Source organism: Micropterus salmoides, unplaced genomic scaffold, assembly GCF_014851395.1.
Source record: "Micropterus salmoides isolate LMB-PRFRI ecotype aquatic unplaced genomic scaffold, ASM1485139v1 Ms_hic_scaffold_8, whole genome shotgun sequence".
NCBI classification, from domain to species: Eukaryota; Metazoa; Chordata; class Actinopteri; order Centrarchiformes; family Centrarchidae; genus Micropterus; species Micropterus salmoides.
The window spans coordinates 20,721,893-20,742,574 of record NW_024044570.1 but is presented as its reverse complement, the minus strand read 5'-3'; the positions used below and the strand labels follow the sequence as shown (position 1 = coordinate 20,742,574).

At 38.4% G+C, this 20,682-nt stretch overlaps 1 protein-coding gene across 1 annotated transcript in view; it reads right to left on the bottom strand.

Moving 5' to 3' along the window:
* Nucleotides 1–413: 413 nt before the first annotated feature.
* The window catches only part of pclob (piccolo presynaptic cytomatrix protein b), a 60,148-nt gene continuing 39,879 nt past the window's right edge, over nt 414–20,682 (bottom strand). Inside the window, exons 20-37 of the mRNA XM_038706141.1 lie at nt 16,984–17,072; nt 16,769–16,844; nt 16,548–16,673; nt 14,895–15,003; nt 14,607–14,674; nt 14,266–14,507; nt 13,039–13,086; nt 12,821–12,951; nt 11,817–11,843; nt 11,265–11,358; nt 10,258–10,329; nt 9,531–9,831; nt 8,983–9,177; nt 6,870–7,011; nt 6,682–6,740; nt 4,730–4,867; nt 4,467–4,612; nt 414–3,704 (exon numbers count right to left, since the gene is read on the bottom strand). Coding sequence (XP_038562069.1) covers nt 3,561–3,704; nt 4,467–4,612; nt 4,730–4,867; nt 6,682–6,740; nt 6,870–7,011; nt 8,983–9,177; nt 9,531–9,831; nt 10,258–10,329; nt 11,265–11,358; nt 11,817–11,843; nt 12,821–12,951; nt 13,039–13,086; nt 14,266–14,507; nt 14,607–14,674; nt 14,895–15,003; nt 16,548–16,673; nt 16,769–16,844; nt 16,984–17,072 — 2,207 coding nt within the window. The 3' untranslated portion in view covers nt 414–3,560. The remainder of the gene's footprint in view (nt 3,705–4,466; nt 4,613–4,729; nt 4,868–6,681; nt 6,741–6,869; nt 7,012–8,982; nt 9,178–9,530; nt 9,832–10,257; nt 10,330–11,264; nt 11,359–11,816; nt 11,844–12,820; nt 12,952–13,038; nt 13,087–14,265; nt 14,508–14,606; nt 14,675–14,894; nt 15,004–16,547; nt 16,674–16,768; nt 16,845–16,983; nt 17,073–20,682) is intronic.

Here is a 20,682-nt window from a genome sequence, read left to right as displayed (position 1 = left end):
CACCACAAACTGGCTGCAAGGCTAGATCCATCACTCTGTATGCAGTTCTGTTAACATATCCATACTTTCAAGGTCTAGAGTGCATTTTATAGTGTAGTCTACATAATTGTCAACTTGAGCATACCTATTTACAGAGCAAGAGGCGGTGCTCACATGGAGCAGAATAACAAAAATGAAACTAAACTACTCAAACAATAAGCAATAAAGTGTTGCCGAGCAGGTACTTTATTCCTGTAAATACGTCCTTTAAAGCCACAATACGCATGGCACCATCTGGTGGTAGTGTCAAGAGTGACACTGTTGTTGTTTTTCCCATGACAAATCAAAACGTCTTCACATCTCTTTTCATTGAAAAAGCCATTAGTTATTTTGAATATCCAAAACCAAACAAAACAAGCTCAACACTGTGTGTGTGTAATATAGCTCTTTTTAATATTTATTCTTTAGACTCAGGGTAAACAGCTGATTTTTACAGCACAATTTGCATAATATCTCAACACATCCTGTGTACAATCACAAAACCATAACATTAGATTCTTTGTTTTTACACTGAGTGAAAAACAAGACAATTTTACAAGCATATTTCTTTACAGTCAGCATACAGATAAATCTATACATATTCAGTCTCTTTAACATAATCTGTAGGCAAAATATACTGACAAACCATCAACAAAACATGCAACATCCAAAACAGAAAGTCTCAGACAACTATTGAAGTTGATTTTTTCCCCCCCTCCCTTTGTGTTGTTTGCACAGATAGCCATTGGTTGACAGCACATGTTTTGATCACACAGTCAACTCCCCTTATACAACGATAGACTTGCATTGCTGTACAATGATTAAGTCTTTTGTGATTTTTTTCGACACTCACATGCTCAAACTCCAGACATATAAACATTCAGTCTTTGTAGAAAATAAACACTTTATGTACACATGTCAAAGGACAAAGGTCACATTCACACCCCTCAGAACAACAACAAATAGATGGTTTCACAATTACAGGCAACAGCTGATCTGAACAAACAGTATTTAGCTTGAGGGAAATCTAATGAAACACGAGGGGTTAAACAGTCATGGCTGAGCATAGAGGGAATATGTCTTATTTACTGTACTTTGTACACAGACTGTTAAGTAGACTAGGAGCAGGATGTAGTAAGGGTGATTTCTCCCCAGATTGTGCATTTTGTTTAGGAACCCCAACGTGTCTACATGTTTTTCTTTTGCCACATAGATACAAAATGCACACCACAATATTTTCTGCCATCACATACACCATGATTCAGTTCATATCAGTGCAGAAACACAAAACACATGATCCTGCATGTTATGACAATTAAGATGAGACAAGAAAATAAACAATGTAATCATAAAGTGCACGAGCAATTGATGTCGACAACTGTTAACATCAATTTATATTAAAATCAGTAAAAAACAAACAATATATTTAATATTTTCTTTCAATGATGTACAAATTAAATGTATTTTTCTATAAGACATATCTTTAGACCATATATTCACAGATATAACATTTTGTTCCAAAAAAACAAACAAATGCATCCAAACACATCTATGTTGCATAGAATTAAGAACCAATGGTTTTGGAATAAAAAAAATAAGGTTGGCACTGCAAAAGAATTATCTGAAAAATCCACCACGTTCTTCCCTTCCTCATTAAATTCTCTTTTTTTGTTATCCTTTGCTGTAAAATTTAAGTGACATCTGGTTCTAAGTGTGTTATCTCCTCTGTTATATTTGATTCTTAAAAAATTGCATCAGCCCTGTGATATACCTAAATACACTGACAGTAGTTCAGAGGGTCACTGATAGTGTTTTTTTATTTTATTTAATAGATAGGGTGGCAAAAGATTACAGGATGAATACATGGGTCACCTGCTCCACGTTAGTGCTGAGACGTGGCCCTATGCCTTCTTTTGACTTAAATATTACTGATCTCGAGTGGGCCTGAGTGAGTGTTTTGGTCACAGGCAGTGAAAGAGGCTGGTTCACTGTGTTGCAATGCAAGTCACTGACACAAAACAGCATGGTGAGTTTTACAGCACAGCCATAAACACAGAGGAACCTTGACATTTGACTGCTAAGAACATTTTTTTCTTAATTTTGAAATTATCTTTAGGTAAAACTCAGACGAGGGGGCTTTACTAATACACAGAAAGCAGAGCTGTCACACTGAAGTAAAGACAGTTGGAGATCTACATATGGGTTTGACACAACAACAGCCTTAAAGAAAAATGTTATACACATGACACAGATGTGATAAACTCTTGTCATCTACAGTTGGCTTGTAACATTCAAACACAGCATTTGTTTTGGACTTTGAAACAGAAAATGCCGTTCATGTTATTGTAATTCTAACCTGCTATACACAAAAGCATGCCAGTGAAATGGCAATAAGTCACTGGATGTTGTCCTTTACCCATAAAATTTTAATCTCTCAAAGCCCTGTTGCGTATCTATTGGTGTGTCAGTGTGATCAGAAGACAGAAGGAGCTATTTTTCATGAACATCCTTGAGCTCATATAGGTCCACATTCACATAACAGTGATTAAGACAGCCTACACCACAGACTAAAGAAGCCTACTGGATTGTCAGTGCGCCACCCGCAGCCTCAGTCTAACAGATATCATATGTCTATATTTTATTATATATAATCTAATGACAAGAGAACAACTCTTATACTGTATATTCTATTTAGATATATTCTGCATCTATATTTGTATATTATATAAACATCACACTGTACAATGTGATTCACTGATATGCTCTATTATCTGCATGTGTGATATGTACAATCTGAAGTGCTGTACATGTTATCTTCATCCCATAGCAAAAGTCAACTGTCTGACTCTTCCACATAGGCTTTTTTTTTCTTTTTACATGAACCTGACAGGCTGTCATACAAAAAACATTATGCATTCCTTCATCATTAAATATTTCAAGACCACTGATCACACACATCACAACCATCATTTGGGCATTACAACTGTGACTCTTGCATGGATAAAACACAATGCTAATTCAGTAGATGATTCTGTGGTCAAATGCACCTTTGTTTTTTTTGTTTTTTTTATCTTTCACTCTGATAGATATGTTAGCTCGATTGCACAGCACCAAAACAACAAAATCTCTTGTGGATTATGGAATTGGAATTATGGTAAGAAAGACATCACTGCTCTCAATGCCATATTGCTGCAGTGTCAGTTTCAGTGCCTGCTGTGGTATTTGCATGTTTGCATCCTACAAGCAAAGTCCACAGCCAGCAGAGACTCAACATGGGAAGAGGTGGACATGTGTGCTGGCAGTGTTAGACTGATACAGTTGTTACTGATAAATGATATTAGCACATAATTCCCTCCTTTTTTAACGTAGGAACTGAAGAAGTAAAGGAAGAATGAAGGAATTAAATTGATCTTTTTAGCTCCTCTTCTTGAACTTTTTTTGTTTCTCCTATTCACCTTTTTGTAAAATTGGATCTCTGAACTTGTACATTCTGACTTCACCTTTCATTGATTTATCGCATCCCCATCCTTTTGCCGTGGTGTTCAGGGGTTGGTCTGAGTGGAGCTGACGAACAACTTGTGCCAGCTGACCACCCGCTTCCTCATGTCCACCTTGTCCAGCCAGATGTAGGCTTCCCCTATCAGGGTCTTCTTCATGAACTTGCCTCCATTGGACACCAAGAAAAGCTGGAATACATTGGAGAGAGAGTCATGGCTTATTCTGTTGTTATCTGATTGTAAATGTTTAGCTCATGAACTCATTCTATCTTGAAACGTACACAGGAAAAAGCACATTATCCAGCATGAATAATGCAAGCACCATTGCACGAAGTGGTTACAAGACCACAAAATCGGATCAAAATATACCTTTTTCAATCAGGATGAAATGTGGTTATATAAGTCCTTAATTACGAATAAGACTATAAATAAATGTATTTGTATTTATTATACATTTCCATTCATTTTTCCCCCTTAGCATTGGCTGAAAAAGCAGTCAGTGAGCATAATATTGTAAGATTTGCTAATAGTCAACTGTCTGTGTAGAATTAACCTTTTATACACGCTACCAGCTACTTTTAGATGTTCATATCCAGCAGCCGACCAGGAGGTGGTTCAATCTCCCAGCTGCTAATTGAAGCATGCAGACCAGTTTATAAAACTTCCCATAATGAGGTTTAAGACTTTTTTTGTCAGATGTTACAAGCCTCCAGTTTTAATTAGCTGTAATGAGACATTTTGGAGATGTATTGGATTTCTGTCAACAGAAGACAGCTGGATGCACTGGAACAATTGGATGAAAACACCACAAATTGCTGCAAATCTATACCTGGAATATATATTTTCTATGATTGTTAGGCCAATCAGATATGCAAATAATGTATTTACACGTCATGCTTGACAGGTGGACAGAGCCAGATCCATCTGTCGGTCTCATTTTGCTTTCTGTACCTGTATGGAGTGTCCAGTTGGGTTGAGGGGGAATCTGAAGGTTTCATTGAAAGATGGCTCTCTGTCATGTCGACAAATTCTGGTCTTCTTCTTGATGATTCTCTTCTGAGTGGCTACATTCACCACATACAACTTCACATACAGGTCTGAGGGCAAATTAGATAAATGATGACTATGGATTTGTGAAACTGCAAATTAATAGAAACACACACACATATATATTCTCACTCCTGCATATGCACACATGCACACTACATCCAGACCTGGTAGGTGGTCTGGGCTTTTGAACTTGTAAGTGATGTTTCTGCATTGAAGGATCTCCAAGACTAGTTGGTCCCCTTCTGTTTTCACCTCCTTCTTGAGTGCAACCTTGATCTCCCCCATTACCTGTGTTTTACCACCTAAAAACAAGAATAAAAGAAAGATGTGGGTGATCAACTATTAGAATAAAAATGTCTAGCCTATATTTATTTTTTTAGATGCATGTTCTCCTAGGGTCACCAAAGATTATTTAAATAATTTAATAGCTATGCATTCCTAAACCGGGGCTCATCCAGGGAGCATTTTTGCTGCTTCACACGGGTCTTATCAACTGTCATGTGTCTCTTTGATATTAAAATGTAAGGATTTTACTAAGCGAGGCTGAGTTAAATGTGTATGAATCATTACACACACCATGTAAATTACCTCCCGATCCTCAATTGTGTAACAACTGCCAAGCTACAGTTCTACAGTTCTTGTTTTTTGTTTAAACAACAGATGGAAGGGAGGCATCATGACACCTTCACCTGCAGATAATGTGACATCCACTTATCTTCCACCATCCTGAGCCATGCATTAAGTCATTTTTTATTCACTTTTATTCACTTTTTTATTCATATTTAAGTCACTGTTATTTGACAATAAGCACTTTGCTGAACATGTGACTCCACAATAGATTATGATGTGGTTAAAGGGGCAATATGTAGTTTTCAGCGGCCACCAGCGGTGTGGTTTTAATCAGGTGTGTGCTTGCACGCGTGCTCAGCTCAAACTTAGCAAGCAAAATCTGAAACACAAGCGCTTTCATAAGAGAACCTGCAAAAAACACAGAAACACCGTAATGCTGGCTGTGGCTTTTCATACAGACACAGGCTGTGTTACTACCAGTTCCCGGCTCACAGGCAGATCAAATCAAACCCCATTTCCAGCTTCGTAATGTTACCTTTCAGACAAGGTAGTGAGCTGGCATTTTGGCACAATATTCCTGGAAAAAAGGCAGTGTGAAAGCGGCTATAGACAGACTCACAAAGGAGACAGTTCCAAACAACATGCTGGAAACTCAGGTAAACTCCCATTGCAGCATTACAGTAATATTTTTCAATCCATGCTCATTTCTTGATAACATTACATTGAATGCATATAGCCAAGGTGTAACATCAGCGTCAGCTTGCCTGCCGCTTTTCAGTAACCAACGTTATTTGTGTATCTTTCACCAGAGGCTCAGCAATGTCAGCACAACTAAATGTATTGAATGATAACGAAATGGTTATTGAACTATACTGAATATTATAATGAGATAGTTGCCACACTTTATAACAGACCACAGTAAGTAATGTTACTGTAGTGAATGGGTCTTCCACTGTGTTGTTGTCCTGTGCCATTATGTTGCAGTATTCTATGAGAAGGTGGAGAAGCTGTTTACCTGAGTATCGGTAAAATGACAATAAATCAAAATTAAAAGTTACAAAGCAAACACCGTAACTTAGATACGTGCTAATGTAACGTTAGCTGGCTGCCCCTGTCTGCATCACTGTAGGCCAGTATAAACAAATCGCTCCACATTTGCTTTGTAACATTACATCCAGTGCTTAATTTGTGCCAGAGCGAGCACCGCTCCGATACCTCTGAGTTTAGTGAATTTAGAATAGTGGCTGTTGCAAGCAACAGAGAAAACAGGCTTCACTTCGTGTGCTTCATTTCTAATTAAGGTTACAGCCCATTGACCAAAAGGAAGTAAAAAATGATTTATTAATTAGAGATTTAATTAAAAAACTACATATAGTCCATTTAAGTGAGTTGCTGGGTTAATAAAATAAACAAAAAAAAGTGTTATACAAAATCCCCAGCAGGTGGAGATGTATTACCAAGTAAGAAAACACCAGAAATCATGTGTTTTAGTTTCACAGCTATCAAGATTTTTTTTTTACATTTACAGGACATTTATGGAACTTGCCTTCATTTTCTGGGGTCCCTAGTTGGTTTTTGTCAGTGCCATTAGGAATAGTCTTACCACTGTGAGAGAAAAAAAAACATATGAGCACTGCTTTATTCACAAGAAAATGTGCCAGCATCAGACATATTGAATGACAACGCAATACTAGGCATTACTGTCTGCTATAAATGCGTCACACATGGTCTTACATGCGTGGCACTTGAAAAATGGCACTGTCCACTCCAGTGCCTGTCGCCTCTTCCCCATCCAGACCTCCATAGGCGTCTCCCACAAGACTTGGGGCAGACAGCACCACTGACCCTGAGACATCACCCAGTCGGTGTCCTGGTCCTGAGGGTGGCAAGAGAGAGTGTGATGGTAAGGAAATATCTATCGATCTATTGATCTATCTATCTATGTTAATTACAGGAAAATATTTGTACACAGCAACAAACACAGAGTGTTTTCACTGACTCAGCTTTTACCACACATGCATGCTTGTCCAGCAAATCTTTTGAAACACTTCACACCCCCAGCTATTGCTCACTGACAGTGATGCTGTCTGTCACCCATAACTTTGACTTAGCATCACATAACAGCATATCAGGGGAGGAACAGATCAACATAGATGACAGCAGTGTGTAACCTTGGTTAATTCCTGAAATCCCTTCACTATAAATAAATGAAGGTCACTAAGTTTAATTCACAAATGAAAATTAATTTAGTGTGAGTTCTTTCATAGACTTAATTATTAGTTCTTGGCTCCTGGCTGCTGTGCTCATACAGTATGAAAGAGCGTGATAGGGAATATGTGAAGTGTTTTTGTCTGAGGGTGGATACATTCTTTGCCTTCATGGTCACAGTGTCCACTGCCTTGCTTTACAGTAAAATGATGAGTAATTATTAGGTTATGTTTGAAACGCAATCTGTGACTTAATGGAAATAGCTGGGAATTCCATTTCTATCTCCATGAAAACATGATTATATCAATAACAAAAGCATATGAAAAAGACGTACGGACACACACCCATGCACACTATCAGACATTCACAGACTTACATATATGAAAATCATTAAATGAGAATTAATTTGTTACTTCAGTTATTTACACATTTGGTTATGTAGACTTAATTATGTTTTGTTTTTAGTTTTATTGCATTATTATGGTTACAGTAATATGGTAGGGATATTAATATTTATCAATATATTTTTCCTATGTTGCCTCACCTTCCCTTGACACTTCTGTTCCTCCTATGGTTAGCTGACCGCATTACTCTCATTGGCCGGTGAGTGCAGAGTGAGCCTCCTGTTGACTTTTGAACCTCTTGGTCTTTTTTTTCCTGGTTTGACTGCTTCAGTTTCACATTTGTGTCTCCTTTGTTTTAGGCGGTGGGTTTGGGAGAGGATTGGGAAGGAAGGGGAGCCTGTGTGCCATACCTGTGTGTATCTGTGTTTGTCATTCATATGGCACACGCATGCACACACAGAGAGAGACTACAGCATCACAAAGTCCTCAGTGGCCAGGGAACAGTAGCCAGGGAAGCTGCAACTGCATGCTTAAATAGCTCTGTCACTGGGTTAACTTATCTGCAGCATACGTTTTCATTTTAAAGGACATCACACTAAGGATTATGCATAAACATCAATGGATATTGTTTAAATCATGTTAATATGGTACAAGGCATGTAAGGGATTGCCATCCCAGTTTGGTTTCTATACTGGGGTTGGAGATCGCCTCACTGGGGTTCTGTAGAAACCATATGCTTGGGATTGGCACATGCACATATCATGTAAAAACAGAGGGGTCTGGGGCTTTTATTTAGGAACTAATTTTTCTTCTGTGTTAATAACTTAACAACTGTAATATTTAACTCTATGTCCTACTTAAGATACCCAAATAGGCAGCAGAAATGTTAAACACATTGAAAATATCAAATACAATATTTGGAATATTTAGTGCACTGAAATAGCCAGATTTATAAATATTTTATTTTAAATTAAAATACTGAATGAAATAAGATTTTTACGCCAAGTTTAAGTTTTGATATATTTCCTTTTTATCAGCCTTGGATTTTGTTTAGTGACTGTATGAGACAGATCTAACTTGGAAGACACATAAATTGAACTTACATGACTACTAAACTAAGATTATGGACCAGAAAAAAAAAGTAAGATGAGGAGAGCAGAAGGCAAAGGTAAAATGTTAAGGAGGTGAACGTACAGCGGTCCAGGTTTTCATCAAATGATCTCAATAAATCTTTCATGCGCAGGAAAAAGGAAGCATGTCACAGGAAGTGTATCATGGGTAGGGGCAGGATTTACTTGGTTGCAGGCGGGACTGTTGCACAGCAGCCTCTGCGGCAGCAATGGCTATCCCAGCATCCTCAAGGTGGGCCTGAGTGACGCTGCTCTTGCTTTGGCTTCGGGAGGGGCCATGGGAGCGGAGTTGGCCATCAGAGGAAGACTTGGAGCTGCCTGGGCTGCTGTGTGACTTTTCCAAGGGCATCATCTGCATGTCTGGAGGAAGATGAAATACAGGGTTATGACTGCTAATAAGACAAGAGAAGAGATGTAGATAAAAATTAATCCACACTGTTAACAGTATCTGCTCCACAGCTCCTGCTCCTGTTTGTGCCATGTAACAGTTGACAAGCACATGTAGTGTAATTACAGCTGTCAAGAAATGATTAGCATTTGTTTATATGGTAACAGTCTTTATCCCTAAACTTATAAATTAATTTTTTTGTCGCAGACCTGCCTAAGAATAATGATATCAATGTCATGTCTTACCAGTTCTATGTAAATTATGTAAATAGTGTATCTGAGTACTTCCCAGGCTAAAAACAGGTACATATAGGGGATTCTTTTACCTTTGGCTGGATCGGGGAAGATTCCATGACTTCTGCTCTTTATCACAGAGTTTTTAGGTGAATCATGAGTCCCATCTCCCTGTCCTGGTGCTTGACTCTGTCCCATACCATGCCCAGGCCCCATACCAGATCCTGACATATGGCCCTGGCCTTGGCTGTGTCCTTGACCTGGCCCAGACCCTGGTGGGCCTTGAGCAGCATGGTGGGCTCTGCTGTGCTCAATGCTCTCACTCTGCTCCTTCAGAGGCAGCCAGCGAGGAGTGTTGTCTAGCTGGGTTGTGTTTGACAAGTCAATCAACACCTGGGACACAATGAACATACACATAAAGAGTGACATTGACAAAAAAAAAAAAATTAGCCAAGTCCAACACTCAGGCACAACATGTAGAAAAATACTCACTGATACAAGGGAACAAGGAAAGGAACTTATACGAAGGTAGATAAGAAGCTTCACAGCATAGTGTGTGCAAACATTCTATTTGCTAAAGAATTGTAATGTATAGTGCATTTAGCACAAGACGAATAGGACTGCTCACTATACAGCTTTACAAGCAAAGCTTGACTTCAGAGTTTGTGGGAGGAGAGAGATCAGGCTGACATTATTAGGTTGTTTTAAGAAAAGCTGGTCTATTGACAAAAATAAAGCAGCAGAAACCTTTTGTGTGAGGTAAATACTAAATGCATTTGACATTTTCAGACATGGGATTCAGATTCAAAAAGCACTCACTTCTCCAAGGAAGTCATTGGAGGAGGATCTGTCATAGTCCCACACTGTCACCTCCAGTGTTTTTTTCTTTAACTGGATATAAAAAGTGAAGAAAGGGAAAGAAGGGCATAGAATCATGATGAGGAATCTCGTGTGCATATGTATGTGTGAGGGAGAGAAATGTGTACCTTCTGTGTGAGTGTGTTTGTGTGCATGTGGGTGAAGGAAGCATGAAAGAAAAAAGCGGTGTGTACTTCATGTACATTGCATGACATAATGCAGACCTACCATAGAAGTGCCATTTAATGCAATCAGCAAGAAAGACAGGAGTTATATTAGATTTAGTTTGTTCCAATATATGTACTTGTATGTGTGCGTGTACCTTTTGATGTGTATGTGTGCATAGGAATGTGTGGGAGGAGATGGAAACATATCTCAGGAGCGAGCGGGTGAATAAGCGATGCAGCAGCATTTTTAGGATGAGGCGTGATTAACAGAAGGAAGACCCAGAGGATCCAATGAATCCCCCTGCCTTCACAGAAGGCCTGTCTTCTCTGACCACTAAAGCTATCACATCTGCCCTCATCCCTCACAGTTGTAATTACTGTCTGGGTGCTGTCTCTGTCGCAAACAACACATGCTCTTAGCAAACACAGACATTCATGAATAGACGAACGCACTCATATACACAGTAATACTTGCACAGTGACAGACAAGCACACAAGCACATTACCACGTTTCTGTCACTGGTTTTGTTAAAATGACACGTTAGTTATCTGTGTTCAAACTGTGAGAGGAGAAATGATTGTTGTTAACTTTAGTCTTGGGAGTGCTGATAAGAGGTTGCACAGGGATGCTGAGAACAGCCCTCGGGGACAAGACACAAGGACAGAATCCTAGTAAGAGTATAAGACATCTACTTCACCCAAAGTGGCCCACAGCACATACAATAACTGCACAAGCAAGGCAGAGTGAAAGTTTGTGTGTGTGTGTGTGTGTGTGTGTGTTAATGTCGCTCTGCATGGTACCTGCTCCAAATGAATGTTCTTGTAGATGACAGTCTGGTTCCATTCTGGGTTCATGGTCTTCTGGGCATACCTGGTCCTTCTCTTGTTATCAGCACTAATAAGTCATGATATTCAGAATGATTGGTTGTCAGTAATACATTAAAATGTCTCTTCCCTGCCTGACCCCATGGCAAACATTCAAACTATGACATATTCAATAAATTTGGACCGAATAGATGCTTGTAAAATAGGCAATCTCCTGTTGTGGAAACAGAAGAAAGAAAGAAATTTAAATGTAAATGTTTATTTTAATTGTCTGTTTTGAGTAAGATGCTTCTACAAAATCACAAATTGCTCCAGAGATAGAAGCTGAGGGGAGTTAAAAGTGAGAGGCATGGAGAGAAAAAGCGATGACAGGAGTGTTCTGAAACACCATGAAATAGAGCAGATAATTTGACGAACAACAAAGGCCACAACAAAAGGATGGAAAACCACTTTGTAGACATAATTTACAGAAAGAAACATAACATAAAACATATCACCAACTAAAAGCAAAGATCAGCACCACACTACCTTGCATTCTGGACAACCATGACTTGTCTGAGGGAGTCCAGAAGAGGAAGAGGAGGGCAGATATCACAAACAAGAAAAGCAAAAACACAAAAAACAGTCAGAAAAGCCCAGAGAGCTCAAAGAAAAGGCTGTAAAGGATAGAGAGCTGAGGCAATCAATATTTTCTGCAGGGTGTATCACTGTTTTTGTGCCAAAGCAATGTATGTGACGCAAGATAAAAAAATTACTGAATTGAATGACTAATTCCCTATTCTGAGCTTTTGTTAAGATACCGTGGCCGTGCACTCCACTGCTAATGTCAGACAAATACATTTAATAATGTCCCTCAAATGAAACAGCAGGAGAATGAAAGTGCTCTCCTACGAAGATTCCATTTCTAACCTATATATTGTGTAGGCAGAGGGGGCTTATAATCTCATAAACAGGTCTAATGGGGTCATTATCTAAGAGCAGATACTGTTACAGAGCAGATAAAGGTTGTATCGATCCTTTCTTTTGCTATTCACAGGCTCTTTGGGAGGCAGTGGAGCAGACAGGGATAAGAGGAGGAAGCCTGGTACACAATACTTAGGGACTAAACTACTCAACCCAGCGAAAAGTAGGTAGAGTAAGAAAGAGCTTGTGAATTCAGCGAGAGTATGTTTTTACACAGATAGGCTCTATGACCATGTTTTTTGGTATGACTAGGCAATTTGGCGCATTATAATGCTGCAGTAGGGTAAAGGATCTCCTCTCCCAGCTAAGTATGAAGCCTAAAACACCCATGCATTGATTCATAGAGATTGAATCACATTGAATCAAATTACACTACAAATGACTGCCTCATATCATCATGTCCAGTCTCATTCTCTCATACAAACTGAAGTGGTTAGTCAGTTCCATACAGCACAGTCAATACAAAGTCAGAAAGAAATAGGGGGAGAGAAAACAAGACAGACACAGAAGCAGAAAGGGAGACACAGACCAGACATACGTGAACACTCAAACACACTCAGAGAGCTCACCCTCTCCCAGGTAAGAGGTAGACCTTGACAAAAGGGTCAGAGTAGCCGTCATTGTCCCTCTGGGCCAGGTTTCTAGCCTGCAGGACGTGGACGATCAGGTTTCCTAGATTCCTGTCATAGTTGATCTGGAGCTGAGGAAACAGAGTGAAGTGGAGGCTTCGTGAGAAAGACCAAACTCTAGCTGGAAAAAAATTATCTAGTTCTTAGTGTTTTTATACCTGAATTTCTCCAGTGATGGGATGAGGCATCTTCATTACCTCTGTTGGCTACAAAAAAGTGGGGAAAAGCATTCAATGGTTGTAAATTTATTGTTTCATGTTTCATCAAACAGACACAGAAAACAGTCAGAAAACAAGACAGAAAACAAGACTTCAGTCATTACCCTGGGATTAGGTTGCAGTAAATGGTTCTCTGACTTCACTCTTGAAATATGTATCGTCAGCTGACAGATGAATGGGTTGTCCTTGTAGGAGATGTGCCGAACAAAGATTTCTCACTGAATCTATGAGCCTCAGGAGAGATTTAACTATCTGAGCCGTGCAATTGACTGGAAAAGTCCTCCACTTGTTTGAGAAGGTTAATCAATTATTTGAGGTACTAAGACATTAATAAGAATTGCCCTTTTCCTTTCAGACAATATCAAACATATGTAACACTTGATTTAGATCGTCTACCTACAGATAGTTTATAGAGTATTTGTAACATTTCAACTGTTTGTCTGCAGATGATTAACAGATTATTAATACAGTATATGTGAAAATTCATGAACATACTCTAACGAAGATGTTCCTTGTGCCTAAACCTAACCAAACCTAGAAAAAGATTCAATTTGTGAAGAAGCTGCATTGTTGAATCTCAACTGCTAGGCTGTTGAAATGTTACACATGCTCTATAAACTATCTGTAGGTGGACTATCCAAGTAAAGTAAAATATATTTATATTGTCTGTTTCATATTTTATGCTAGGTATTCATCACCATTTGTGTTACATAATGCATCCTCTTTTTTTCTATCACATGCCTTTCAAGAATCAATCATTTATACTTTGTTTATAATGAAGCGCTTCCGCATATACTTCCCATTTCTTTTGTGTAAAGGACACCCACACCCAGAGTCATGTACTGTAGCACGCTATTTTCTTGTTCCATTATAATTATCCTGTCACTCATGGATAAACACAGTCACGTCACACAATTTGACCTTCACAACATGCCCTTCGTGTGTTGTGTGATGTAAAACTACTGGACATGCATGATAAATCAGACAGTGTTCCACAGACTGTAAAACAGATCCATGCTATTATTAATTCAGACTAGAATTATATTAACGTATCAACCTCTGACACATGAACCAGTTGTTTACTGTCATCCCATGTTAAACTGAACTCTTCACAACTGAAGAGTGTGTCGTAGATGAGCAAGTACAAGCAGGCTAACAAGTCACTACCTTGTGTCGTTGTTTCTTGTTTATGGCAGGGGATGCAGGCTGGCCGGGGCTTGGCACACCACTGGAGGCAGCCGATCCAGTACCTGAGTGGAGGAGTGCAGAGCGCTCCAATGCAGAGAGGACCCCCAAACCCCCAGGCCCAACCCCTGTTCCAGCCACACCGGGAGCCTGCTGCTGAGACACCTTCTGCAGTTCTGCAGCTAACTGCTTAGGATCCACACCAGGGGAACGCTGACCACCTACTGAGACAAATGTGTTTAATAATGCACATTGTATTTATGTGAAATAGGTACACAGATACATGCAGACATGCAGACATATCAACAAATCTTTGTACATACCAGCCTTAAGCTGTACATGGTGCTCCAGGGCTTGTGGGTGCTCAGGGTCAGACAGCATATTAAGGTCGCTGTTTGGATCCATACAGGACATTTATAATAGAATATCAACCAGTGTATCTTAGCAGTAATCAGTCATGTAGTGATATTTGTCAGATGAAGTGGTGTGGAATGAGGGGAAGGGAAAGGAGGGAGGAGAAAAGGTGTATATGTGTGCAGTTACCATATTGCGACTAAACATGTTGGAGTTTCAGTGGGATAGAGGGCTAAATGATGACAGATGTAACTCACAGTCTCACACAGAGCTCCGCCTCTGCACATGGCTGGCCAATGAAGCACTGCACTTCTTCATAAGTCTTTCCCGTCAGAGGGACTCCATTCCACTCTAACACCTGCATTCCTGCAATGTGATAAATGCAGATTCAAAGACAAAAGGGTGATTTCAGTTCTGAGGCAATATCTTATAACTTGTGGCAAATTAATTTCACCCCATCTCTACACATGACACATGGTTCAGTCTGGATAGTGCAGCCCACATGCTCACACAGCAGAAGTAAGAATTCAATTGGTAGTACACCCAGTGGAAAACTCTGATCAGTTGATTTTTTATTTGGTTTTTGTGTTGTATTTTACATAATGCCTATTGCATAATAATAGCATTACACACAGCACAGAAACATTAAAGTAGAGTTTTGCACAAAATGTTTTTCTTCTCACAAAAAGAAGAGTGTGTCAAAACAGCAAATGTCAAATGGTATATCAATGATATAATATACAAAAGTCACTGCACAGCAAACTCAAACGTCCAACCCAAGTGCAGAGCTCACTTACACAACTGAAATCTGGTCTTCAAATTAGACTTCTGCTTACAAAGCAACTCACCAGCTGCTGAGACAATAAATGCTTAAATTAATATTGCTATATCCTTTTTCATAGGCCAGTGCTCATAGATTATGAGATTAGATTAGATTATTCTCTCTGCTCCGTCTATATAATTTGCTGCCTCCTCCCCCACTTTATTTCTGTTTGCACCTGAAGGCATGTTCTGCTGCCATTTTCTTTCAGTGGAACATAAACATCACATTTGCATAGTTACTATTTAGCATAGACTAGAACGTAAACACTGCCAGCTTGACCACTATTCCTATTTCTTTATAGCAACAAATCTTATTATTTCGAAACAAAAAAATGAAAGAAATACATCAGACCAAGATGAAATACATTAGCTGATCTGTCCTTCACTCCCTCCCTTGTGCAATAGCAAAGTCAGGGCAGTTTCTATGGTGGAGTTCCCATTGAAGGGGTGAAACTAGAACTAAATCTGTCCTAAAAATATCTTTAAGCTGTGGGAATTGGGCTCTTCTTTATCCAAACAACAAACATTAGAAGATCAGCTTTTAGAAAATTCAAACAACTTGAGTACAACAACAAATTGAGAAGAGATTTTTGAACATTCATAAAGACATAATTATTGTGTATGTGTGTTTGTATATGCCTGCCTTTATGCATTTGTGTGTCTTTAATGATGCTAAATATAGCCTAATGACTAACACAGCCCAGTGCTGTGGAGGGTGAGTTGACAGGCTTTTCTGTGTTTGGATGTGATGTGTCTGGGAATGAGACATGACAGACCACAACACAGAAGGCTACTGCAGCCTCTCACATTTCCATCTAGAATTCAGTGATTTAGGCTGGGATTTTTGTTGAAGGCTTACACTAAACTAATAGTTTAAAGATTTGCGTTTGCACCACTAATCTCTCTGAATTATGTTTCATACTATGTACAGTATCTTACCAAGGAATGAAGGAAATACGTTTCTTTTTCCCTACTATTCCAAAATTAACATTTTATTTTTCATGTTTTCATTCCAAATGTGAATGTTGTATTTCTTAGGGCAGATAAACTCTCATCTATACCACCTCCTTTTGTAATTCTCCTCTTACCCTCTACAACGTTTCCTGTTTGCTCTGCCACACCACCAGGGATAACCGTGGCAATGTATGCTCCAATCTCACCCCGGCTCCCCGGAATCTCCTTCCCACCTACCACACGGATCCCTAGTCCATTTCCTGAGGGAAAAATAAACATACAAATTCTAATTAGCAAAACTAGAGAATGACTGTGTGCATAACCATTATGTAAAATGTCTGTGTGTGTGTTATACCTGACACACTGGTGTCATTCAGGTCTCTCTTGAGCTTGATGCGAGTGTGAGGGAAGGCATAAGGGACCAGTTTCATCTGAGAGAGATTTTGAAAAATTTATAGCATGCAGAAAATAGATTCCCTTACAGAAGACAAATCAGGTTTTCATGCTGAAAATCATTTAAGTAAGGAAACAAAATAGTGTGAAGTTGGAATGTATTAGCTTGGATCTCACCTGTCTCCTGTCTGACATGTTTCCACTCTGTGGATGCCCTTCTCTTGGCTTATCAAACCAATCTGTGTCCTCTCTCCTCAGGTGGTAAGCTAGGCAGGGGGAGGTAGTGGTTAAAAGCCATGCACACACAAACACACGCACCTACTAATAACAACTTGGGCTGAGCTCCATCTTGCAATCAAGCTTTGCAGACCTTTTCTAGTATGCATCACAAAGTTTGTCACACATCCATCCCCGTTTGCTGAAATGTATGAAGATCTCTGATCTGTCCTGACTGGATAGGTGAAAGCAAAGAAATATAAACTCTGTTTCACTCTATCTATACCATCAGTGAGATCAAATAATCAATGCAAACAGTGAATGAAGGATGAATACATTTCAAGAGCTTTTTAAGTTTGGCATGCTTTGGACACCATGCAATGTGATGGCTCGTTTTCGTCCACTTTTTCATAGCTGCTGTTTATGAAACATTGCTTTTGAAAGAAACGCTAGAAAAGTATGTATTATGCAATTTAATAATTTAAGTCAAAACACTGTGGGTTGGAGTTGTCCCATTGTGCACTTTTATTAATTTAATAATCATAATACATTTCATTTATATAGCCATTTGTCCAAACAACTATATTTTTTCTGAATAAATTTATTTGAGGGTTGAGAAGGGAGAAATATCCACACAGTATGAAGTCCATACATTGTAGCTTATGATATAGGACCAATAATCAATACCTTTTAAGCATGATCTGTAACATCTGAAAGGTATTGGACGTCTTGTGTCAATTTTAGCATTATCATAGAAAAGCTCAGAAAACTTCAAATATCTATAAAGTATAAGGAATCTAAAACCATGGTAACAAGGCAGGTTGGTGGGGAATGTTCTACATTAGAAATGTGAGTCATCAATTTGGTGTTCAATGCAATACATTGTCACTTGGAAATAATGTGCATTGGTCTGCCAAATGTCTCTTTGTAATACCACTGATCTAATTCCAACAGGGAGATGAACCAATAATGATGAAGCGAAATGGCCTAATGACCATTTATGCTGAAGGTAAATGATAAAAGTGGCCTGTTAGCTACATATCTTGAATTAGAAAGCACAGTTTTAGTATTAGAGATTTCAGTGGCATCAACCTTCAGAATTGTACAAACATTTTGAAAAAAAGCCTTAACATATATGCACTCAAACATATTTTTGTGGCAACACTTATGCGTGGTCAAACAATGTACATGTGATTTTTATTTTTTAAGTGCATGAACATGAATACTGGAAATGGGTCTGATATGCTTACAGAACCACTGTGATGTGCAGGCATTCCAAAATGATGTATAACTGAAGTCACTAAAGTATATGACACAAAATATATCTAGTGTCATTAAGATGGGGTTCATTCCGGAATGGATCTGACATGTCAACTACTAAAAAACTGCTAAATGACATGTATTGTATACTATTGAGATGTGGGTCATTCCAGAATGAGTCTGGTACATTTAAAAAATCAACCAGAGAAGTGGATCATTCAGAACCATGATATGCAGCATACAGTCTCTATGTAACTACATGGAAATTGGGATGCTGTCTCACCTTCTATATTCCAGTTTGGGCCTCCAGCTGGGGTACAAAGTAATATGTTTTTTTCAGATATGTGTTCAACATTTGTTTATTACTCTAACAAACTATAGGAACAGACTAGATCTGTATTGTGAGACACGTACTTCAGCACATGCACTGAAAGCAGTAGTCAATGTAAGATGCATGCTTGAAATTACTACAAGTCTGAAATATTAGCCTGGCAGTTGTCAGTCTGACAGTTTACACATTTAAGCAAAAGCACTATGAAAAACATAAAATACATGTTTTGGGAACAAAGTCATCTATTAATTAATGTAAGATTGAGCCACATTAGTACCATGTAAGTAAGGGGTTTTAACTAGTACTAGTAGTAGTAGTAGATACTCTACCGTGTCTGATACTTTCATGAAAGATTCTGGCATCATCTCTGTTCAAAGTCAGCATGGACTCACTTAGCGCTGTAATCAAGGCAGATGGACACTTTCAAATGGGGTCAGGACAAATATCACTTTCTTCAAGAATTTAACTATACTAATCCTTCGTAAATGATCCAGAAACAAAGCTAAAGTTGCTAAACATATTTGTTAGTTATGTATCATTAAACAATGATTAATGATTAAATAATGATTGATAATCAACCTGTACAACCTGACATTAAACCCCCTTAAACTTAGTCCTAATCATGCAAGTGTGTTGCAGAAGCCACTGACCTTTCATATTGTTTTTTGTGCTGTGTGAAAGTTTATTTGTTTCTACTAAATGCTTAACATACTGTATATTAAATCTTAATAATAATTGACTAACTTTTCATATGGCATATTGATAGCTACACAAATTGATTTACCTAACCTAATGGAACACTACCAATCCCACACTTAGGGAGATGAGGATGGTCAATATTTACTGTCAATCACAAGGGGACATGGACGTCTCACATAGCAATGAGACATCCACAGCAACAAACAACAAGGAGAAAACATTCACTTTATTAACATGGAAAAACATATGTATAGCAAAACATGCATGGATGCAAAATCAGATACAGATAGAAAATAAAATATATATAGAAACACATGGACATACAGTCACACACAACACAAATGAGACACAATAATATGATGCTAAATGTAATTTTCAACAGTACACATAACTACACGGTAGTCCTTGAGAGATTGGGTTGACAATAACTTCTGCAAATTGGATTACTATTAAATTGGTAGGTGTGTTAACTTACTTGGCAGGAGTGACTAACTACACAAAATAAATGCCTTGACTGCACCTGCAGAACACTTAAGTATATCCAAACACCATGATTCAGCAGTATCCCTTTAAAATTTCTGCTGCTAGTTGTTCTCCAAAGTTGCTAAAAGGGTCAATGACACTATTTTGCTTTGCGGATTGGTGGGGGAGGGATGGAAAAAAGAAAGAGAGAATCCCTAGACACTTCTTATAATTACTTCATGTGAAAGTCCTTTACTACAGGTGTCTGCAACAAAACCAATTTCAGGTATATACAGCATCTCAAACAATCTAAATGCCATTTAACAAACATTTTTCATGTAAAATTTGCATGATTTAATGTTTATGAGGCACTTCAATAACTTACACATTTTATGGCTTTTAGGGCTTTTTTTTAAACACAAAACTTAATCTTGTATTAAAAAGTTTCCTTTGTATTTCACTTTTAAAAATTGAAAAGCACTCTGATGTTCTAGCCCACTCATGTCTGAATTATGTGCCACGACCTATCTTAACATGAATACTTATGCAAGAGTGAATTCACTCTATGTGCACAGTGTAGATACTTTGTTTACATTGACTGTAAAAAATGTGTTATTAAATGTAATAAAGTTTGGGCTCTCACTAAGAATAAGGCAACTGTAACGTGCACAACAGGTATGAATAAGTTCAAGCCCATAGATTTTGTGCGTGCTAATTGTTTTAAGAGTAAGGATGATCATACAACTGTAAAGAAGTAAAGCTATTGCAAAATGAAAAGATAAAGTATGCTAATGAAATAACACAAAACAAATGTGAATAGAACTAATCAGTGACATACATAAATTCAGGCCGAGAGTTTTATGTATCGGTGAGTAAGATATTCAAAAGAAAGGACATAGCATGCAAAC